Genomic DNA, 8,858 nt, shown 5'->3' with positions numbered 1-8,858 from the left:
CTCGGGTGCACGCCGCCGCCGCCGCCTCGTCCCTCCGGCGCACCATGGAGCTCTCCCCGTCGTCCGGAGGAGCCGCGGAGGCGCTATCCTGGCCGGAGATGTTCCCGCGACTGGAGTCCGACTCGCCGCTGCCCCCGGAGGACCTGGACGCGGTTGTCCCCGTCAGCGGCGCCGTGGCTGGTGGCATGTTGGACCGCATTCTTCTGGAGTCAGTGTGCCAGCAACAGAGCTGGGTCCGGGTGTACGGTAAGGATCACAGGCCGTCACAGAGGCCGGTGTATATTTCCTTTGCCCAGGCTTTAATTCATTCCCTGATCTCAGTCCCCATTCATCCTGGGTCCGTTCCCCACATCTCTTTCTCTTCTTGGATGCATTTCTGACAAGTTCTCCAGACTCGCACTTGGGTAGAGATGTGACTCAGTGCGGTCTTTGGACCTTTTCAGGAACCTGCAGTAAGTTTAAGGTAGAGGTGGGTTATGCAGACTTAAATCTTAGGTGATTACAGGGAACTGTCAAGCGATCTTCAGGAACGTCTGATGGAACACGCCATGAAATCAAGTGAACAGAGTTTTCGTTTCTTTCTCGTGATTGAGGCAAGGCTGGAAACCATGATATTATGAAGAAGGTTAGAGCGTGGGATAATAATGTAATAAAATAAACCAAAAGTATTTATTTGGTGGGAACAGACTGTATTAAGCTCTTTCTGAACCTCAGTCTCCAAAGACAACCGCTGATCCTGAGGGGTGTGGGTTATTTCAGATTGCAGTATTGTTTCTGGTTCTCTTTGTAAAGTGACTGGATTGCTACTCAGCAAGTTAAAAGTGATGAACACACTAAAACTTTCCCTTTCTGCATTCCTAGTAACCACCTCTTTAATTAAAACTGATGAGATCCTATTAGGGTGAGCCTTGTGGCAGCATGAAAACCATGCTGGTTTTGAAAACTCATAGCCCAAGGACTTATATCTTGGCATTCAGGACTCAACGGTGGCTTTCCAAAATATTGGAATGTCAAAATGTTTATCATTTAACTCACATGAACACAAAAGACTTTAGTAATGTGGCTTAGTCTAAGAAGGCAAATTTGAAGCACCTGGGATCAAACACAGTCTTAAAGATGTTATCCTGCAGTCATGTGCATCTAGGCCTGCGATGATGGAGCACCTTATGTTTCTTTCTTCATTCTTCCGAACAGGGTATGTTTATTCAGGAGTGACCAAGACTTAGTTGTCTCTCTAGTTAGTTCAGTTGATTTCAAGACTTCACATCTATCGTTATCAGAAAAATCAGAACTAGGAGTTAAGAGATTTGAGTTTGCATCTCATTTCTGCCGCTAATGTGGCTATGTGACTTGGGGCAGATCAGGTCACCTGTTTTAACTTCTTTTTTCTCATCTGTAAAATGAGTGGATTGGATTAAATAATTTTTTACTGACCCTTTCGGTTCTAAAAATCCAGTTCTTATAACCAGTTCTTAAGGATGTATGTATGTATACCATTTTGTATTTTGCTTGATGTTTATATGCTTCTTGATGTTATTCTAATTAACTGAGATAATTAATGCAGCGAAGTGGAAGATCATGCAAGGTCACCCAGTTCATTCTCAGCAGATTAAAAACTTTAGTACCTGATTTTCCATCCACCTGTTAATCCCATTTAGCCGATAGTTTATAGCAAGGTTGAGAATCTGAAAGTGAGCTTTAATTAGAATATATATTGTGATTAGCACATTTTCCCATTCTATCCTTCGTATCCTTATAGACTTCTTTGGCATACTGTTTGTTTTAATGAAGTCAGAGATAGGGCTGTGTTACTGCAAGAATAGGTATATATAATATTTCAGCATATCAGTTTCTAAAACTATTCTCTGGATTTTCTAGACCGAGGTTAACTATCATTCTTTGCATTTAACCAATAAAAAATATGTGCTTGTTTTTGTTGTCCATTCCTAAGGCAAGATTTATGAGAGGTGTGTGTGTATGTGTATTTTTAAATAGATATAGGTATGTATGTGTACACATACATACGTATATATACTCTCACACACGCATGCATAGTGTGTGTTTCATTGTGAAGTCGCAGACTTTTTACTGCATTGAATTAACCAAAAGTTGTTTTTATGTACTGTTTAGAACTGCCACTTTCCTGCCTCTAAAGCTGCTCATTCTGCATACTGCTTTGCTGTCTTTAGTTTGATGTAAATATTCCAAAACTCTCTTAATGGCTCTTGGCTTTTCTATGTTTTTAGGTAGTTTTTAAGTTGCCTATTATATAATTCTTTGAAGAGCTTTGAAGTAAAAATAATGGACCATAGAAAATCAATTTGGAAAATACTAGTTTGTTTTAGTTTTCTTGTTTACTTGATTGTTTTTGGGTATTCAAATCCTGATTGTTTTGGAGTATCTGGGTTCTTCTATACAATTAAAGAGACTTTGATGAGTGTAATGTCTTTTAAAGAAATCCAGAAACTGGGAAACCTAGTCCAGATTATGCCACTGGGGGTTGAGAACCTGGGTTTTCATTCCGGCTTTGCCACAAATTGGTTGTCTAACTTTGGGCAAGTAATTTTAACTCTGTGGGTCTAGATTTCTACATAAAATATGGAATCTGGAGTAATTGGTGTCTATGGTCCATTTTAGCTTTAGAGTTGTCTGATTCTATGGCCTGCCCTGTTATTTTACCTACAACTTGGCCTAGTGATTCCAGCCTGACTCTCAGGGCCAGGCACCAAGCAAGCCCTTAATGCATTTAAATCATGATTGTCAGGGTATTCTGGGGAGCACTTTAATCAAAAGGTCAATGAACTGAGTTTTGGAAGAAGGAATGTTGAGGGCAGATGTAAATTTGTTTGGAATGTTTTCACAAGATAGGAAGGTGGGGATGAGGATCTTGCTCAGTTCTGTCTCATTCAGTTTTGAGACCTAACCTAATATAGCCATGTGGGTTTTAAGGTAGGGTGCAAAATAAGGAGATGTATTAAGTGCTTTTGGCTTTTGGCAATGGTTCACATCCTCTGCAGCACACTTATGTTTGAAATCAGTATGCAAACAAACAGCAGCAACAAAAATACGTGCCCCCCTCCCCAGAACATCTTAACGGAAACATTTAGAAGACTAGGCACTGTTTTGAGTTTGCTATCGACAGGTCTGGATCTGTGGTTGATACCTCTGTCTGTCTGTCTCCCTCCCTCTCTCTCTCTCTGTCTCTCTTTGTCTGTCTGTCTCTCTGTCTCTCTCTCTCCAGAGCTTTGTGTTTTAGAAAACTTTTCTGGAATGTTCAGAGCTTTATAATGGGCGGATCTATATTTAGAACACAAAGAAATGCACATCTTTGAGACACAACTAAGAGAGAGTGTTTATGCTGTCCTATCCATTTTCTTTTAGTTGTAAAATGTTTCATTTGTTTTATTCCATTATTACAGTAAGTTGTGCCCGTGCCCTGTCAAGACTATAAAATTTTTGACACCAGGGAGTCTGTTAAGTTTATCTTTGTATTCCTATCTTGCCACCCCCTTCATTGTCACCATGTCTAGCAGATTGGTACCTTGCTCACAGTAAGTCAATGTCTGTTGAATGTTGATCTTTCTGTACTTTGACCATCCGGATCTCAACCTAACTGATTGTATGGGTGGTAGAGTAGCTTAAACAAAGGCATGCCACAAACAGCTAAATATGGATGCAGAATCCAAGAGCATCAAATGCAGAACATTTTTCAGATATTTATAGCCTCAAAGCGAAGTCAAAAGGAAACGGGAGCGGCAAAGCCAGCCTCACTGTCTGTGCTTTCTGGTAAACAATGAGAACATTAAAATTAACTACTTTACCATGAATGGATGGCAAGTGTAGGACATCCTTTGGGAGAAATTTAAGATACCAATCTCTAGAGGTGCCTCTGTTGGAGCTTAGCACCCATCAGTACAACAGGTCTGCAAGTGTATACATGGATGTGCTCTTGGATAGTTAGAGGGGAAATATAGTTGCCACAATAAAGTGATCACCAAGAAATCATATTAATTTTAGTAATAGCAGGGTTTATCTAAAATAGTCAATTAATAAAACAAATAACATCAACATTATTGCTTAACCATTAAGCTAATATTAAGCTAATATACAACTCCTTGTTGATTGATGGCTGATAGGGACCTACTTGCTGGAAAGGTAAGGCTGGTACTATCAGCAAGCAGAAGAAAAAAAGAGAAATAATTATACTGCATCAAATGCCACATAATTCCAGAAGGGTGACAATGGGAATTTAGTAAGAGTTTATCGTGAACTGCATGCATATGAGTTGATGGAGGCAGAAGTCTTATCTGTTGTAATCAGTAATATTACTCATGTTTCACTAATTAAGACAAAGGATGAGATATATTTTATTGTCTTTTTAGATACTGTGTCTCTATATTTACTTAAAATGTTGCAAGCAGTAACAAGTCTAGGAAGTTGTTTCATTTTGGTCCAGTATGAATTAGATGTGACTAACTGGCCTTATGCAGAATGTTCTTAACATAATTAACTTTTAATATTCTTAGCAAATCACTCCTTCTTATATGTCTTAAATATGTACCCCACAATTCCTGTTTTGTTTTAATCTATAAATGAATGATATTGTTCAAGCAAGACTAAAAGTTCTGTGTGCTCTAGCTAGTTGCTTGCTAGAAGAAAATCAGTGAACGTGTACCCAGTACATCTCAAACCATGTTCATGTTACTTAAGTGTTTTAATTTCCTCAGATACTGTTAACTGAACTTTTACACTGTTTATTTGAAATTATATCGATTTCAGATAGCCCCCTATTTTCTTCCTTTGAGAAATAATTTGTATGTCTCATTTTAATCACGTGTCCTAGTGGCATTTACGGAAGGACAATTTCCTTTAGTAATTTTCTGTCCCTTATCATGTTGCTTCATTGCTGTTTCATTTTCAGAGATGGAACTATACATCCACAATCTCTTTTCCAAGACCATTTAGACTAGAGTTTTTCAGAATTCAATTTTTTTTTTTTTTTAAGAGAATATGGTATATATACAGTGACATTAACCTCTTACTGGAGTCTGGAACAACATCTAGGAGTCAGTCTTGTTACTATTTCTGCTAAGACTATAAATAGTGTTATGTTAGAGCAGGTCAGATTTTGCTGCCAAAGAAGTTATGAAAAAAGGGTTTGCAGAGCTTTTTGGATTTAGGAATTGCAGGACCTGTACAAATTTTCTGATATAGGTAACAAATTCTAGAATGCCCCTATTTATTTGAGAATAGTTTGTTTATAAGGATTGCCTTTATTTTTTTGAGATAAAATTCAGTACATACACTTTAAAAAATGATGTACAGTCAAGTCATGTCGAATGAAATTAATTTCTCTGATTTACTAAGGAAAAGAAGAAGGATTCACATGACTAAGAAAGTGGGCTTTACTGAGATTGCTAAGGAAATGGTGGCAGTGCAGGGGTTTCTAATGCTTTGTTCCATTAGAAGAATGAGATGAGGTGAAGCAGAGAATTTATGTCCTTGTTCTTTGCACATTACTCTCTTCAGTAGCACAGAGTGATTTGATCACCTTTTAAGTAGGTGAACTACAAAAAAGTATTCAACTAATGACTGAGTTAATCCAGAAAAAATTTAGCTGTCTGCTCCCTTGTCCCTCCCTATTGGAATAACTTTTAAGTAACCGGAGAGGCGTTGGGTCTTGTTAACCAGGAGGAGTTTGACGTGTGCTGAGGGCACCGCTGAAATTGCTTCACCCTGTCTTGGCAGTGGGATAATTGCTCTCTGGTGTTTGTGAAAACACCTTTCTTTCCAAAGGCTATCGAGTGTTTCTTAAGACCTGTAGGTAGAGTATCCTTTACCAATTTAATGTAGCTTATTTTCTAGAGAGAAGGCAGCCATCGAGAAGTACATGATATGGAAATAGTAGGAAAAATAAAAAGGTGTCCTGAGGCCCAGCACAGTGGTATTAGTGGGTATACTATAAACAGAAGAAGTATAAAAATGAGCCCTTGAAGTCATGACAAAACTTTATTCCCTAGACTGTGATACAGAAATTATCCTCTTATCTTTACAGCAGGGTTCAGATGTTGGGAGTCTGAGTTTTACCTTACCAAGTGTTGGTTACATTGATTACTTGGCTGTGTCTACTTTGCTCGTAAGGGTCCCATTTAGATGTTGATTGCATCCATACTCCTCCATAAATTGTCTTCAATATTGCTAAAATTCTGTTTACATGGTGTCATTTTTAGTAGGCTTTCTAAAAGTACCCCTGACCCTGCTTAAGAGTCTAAGAGATTGTTAAACCATGTTGATTCTGTTTGGGAGACTGAAAATTTAGAGAGGAAAATACATAATGCAAGAAAACAAAATTCAGAATAGTGTGGAAAGTTAAAAAGAAACTGTAAAGTTGATCGTCCTGAATACTTTTTAAAACAATCCTTTGTTTCCTCATTGAGGAAACTGGTTCAGGAAGTGCAACTTATTCCCAAAATTGGAGACAAATTCCACAGTTTGTCAGGATTAGAACCCTTAACCTCAGATTCCTCAGCCTCCTGTTTTAGCTTCTAGATCTTACTGCTTCCCTTAGGGAGATGGCCTTTTAGAGCTGGAGGTCAGGCACACTCAACAGTGAGAAATAGCAGATTGTCAGTTTCACAGTCTTTAAGGGAAATGCTGGAAGTACCATTACCTAGGTAACAGAAAACAAAAATGGGCAAAACATCCAGAAAGTAGGAGGATGAGAATAATCTCATAGCGATCCTTAAGAAGTAGACTGGAGGACACATTAGATATTTTTGTCTCTGCTTTCCTCAATTCTTTATCCATAAATTCTGTATTCTGAGATTGGAAGTGATGTTTTAAGAAATTTGAATGTTTCCTTTATGATGCTTAGAACCCTAGATAATCCCTAGTAACTTTCTACCTTCCCTTTTGATTTCTAACCTCTAATTCATATCATTAAAAAATACCTTATAAAAAATCCAAAGAAAATTAAATTTACCTGTAGTTCCAGCTCTCAGAGATAACTGTTCTTTTAATATTTTATTGTAGTCTAGTCTTTTCTGTGTACAAATGTACTTATTTGTGCATATTTGCTATCATACAACATATATTTTGTTTCCTGCCTTTTTACTAACTGTCTTTTCTTATTTTTTGAAAATGTTTAGAATTTTTTCAAATATACTTTTGGTTTTAAATTCAGTTTTAAAAATAGGTAATATATTTTCTTTTCTCAAAATTCAAAAGGTATAAGAGGGTGTCCCTGAGGTCTCTGTCACCCCTCCTCCGTCACCCCTTACTTGCCATCTGGCAGGCAATCATTGTCCCTTCCACATAATCAATAAATGGTTAATGTTCTTGTGTACCCTTCCATACCTAGTCCATGTACATAGAAGCAGATAAATAGATAAGTAAAAACTCTTCCAATAGTGGGGTCCAAGAAATTTAGATTAAAAAAATATTGTCGTGGTTTTTGCAAGGTTAACGAAATGACTGGAGCAGGCCCGGAAAGGGGGTTGCCTAGGAGTTCTGGGAGTCTGGGGCCAGTCGTTAGTTGCTTTCATCTGAATCGATATCACTGTAACTTTTACCGTGCAACTGCTTTTTTCTCCTTTTCGACACAAATGATAGCCCGTTATAGGAACTGATCTACACCTTGTATTATTCCTCTTTCATATCCCCACTTCACACACAAGACATTAATATATTAATATATCTTGGATATATTTTCCTGTCAATGTGTAAAGCAATTCCTCATTCCTCTTATGGCTACATAATGCCTGGATTAGTCATAATTTATTTAACCATTCCCCAAGTCTTGCTGGTACAAGCGATAAGGCAGTGAATCTTGAATATAAGCCATCTATAAGAAAAAAAATCATAGAATTGCTAGGTCAAAGATATGTATATTTGTAATTTTGAAAGATATTCCCAAATTCCTCTTCTCAGGAGTTTTACCTATTGATCCTTCACCAGCAGTGTGAGAGGGTGCCTCGCTCCCCACACATAGGGAATTATCAAGACTTTTTGAATCTGACAATCTAAAAGGTGAAAAATAGTTTAATTTTAATTTTTTATATTGTATTAAGTATGATTGAATATCTTAAACAGCCATTTAAATAAATCCTTTTCTGTGAGCTATATATATCTTTTGCCCAATGTTAATAGGTTGGATCTCTTCCTTAGTGATTTGTAGGAACTCTTGCTATCTTAAATAAAGGACCCTTTCTCTGCCATGAGTTGCAAGTAAATTCCCCCCACCTTTTTTTTTTTGCCTCTATGAAGAAATTATTTTTATGCAGTCGAATGTATCCGTCTTTTACAGCTTTTTGGTTTTATGTCACAGTTAGAATGGCCTTTCCTAATCTGAGGTTATAAGATAATGCTCCCATGGTGTGTCTAGCACTTCTTTGTTTTCACTTTTTGCATTGAAATCTTTGCTCCATTTGGAATTCATCCTGGAATAAGGTACAAGATATGGATGCAACTTCGTTTTTAGAAAGATGGCTTTCCAGTTGTCCTGACATCATTTGTTGAATAATTTATCTTTCCCCTACTGATTTAAGATGACTCCTCTATCCTTTACTAGATTGCCATTTGTATTTTGGTTTATTCCAAGACTTTCTGCTCTGTTCTATTGGTCTGTCATATGCCAGTATCACACTGCTTTATTACAGAGGCTTTATAATATGAAAATATAATTTGTTAATGACTAACGTGACTTATCCAACCATTATCCAACTTTAGACATTAACATTTTTCAAAATTTTTGTATTAATAGTCTACTGATTATCTTTGTGTGCAAATGTTTGAATTGATTCTGAATTTTTTCCTTAGTCTGAGTTCCCAGAAGAGTATGCTTTTGAAGGCCTGAGACT

The 8,858-nt window shown here is 37.4% G+C and overlaps 1 protein-coding gene across 1 annotated transcript in view; it reads left to right on the top strand.

The window, feature by feature from the left end:
* Nucleotides 1-6: 6 nt before the first annotated feature.
* RASAL2 (RAS protein activator like 2) overlaps nucleotides 7-8,858 on the top strand; it is a 252,763-nt gene continuing 243,911 nt past the window's right edge. The window contains exon 1 of the mRNA XM_011361240.2: nucleotides 7-246. Coding sequence (XP_011359542.1) covers nucleotides 45-246 — 202 coding nt within the window. The 5' untranslated portion in view covers nucleotides 7-44. The remainder of the gene's footprint in view (nucleotides 247-8,858) is intronic.

This window comes from Pteropus vampyrus, unplaced genomic scaffold (genome assembly GCF_000151845.1).
Source record: "Pteropus vampyrus isolate Shadow unplaced genomic scaffold, Pvam_2.0 Scaffold65, whole genome shotgun sequence".
NCBI lineage: Eukaryota > Metazoa > Chordata > Mammalia > Chiroptera > Pteropodidae > Pteropus > Pteropus vampyrus.
Note: the sequence above shows the minus strand (reverse complement) of the source record. Positions and strands in the feature narration are given on the sequence as shown.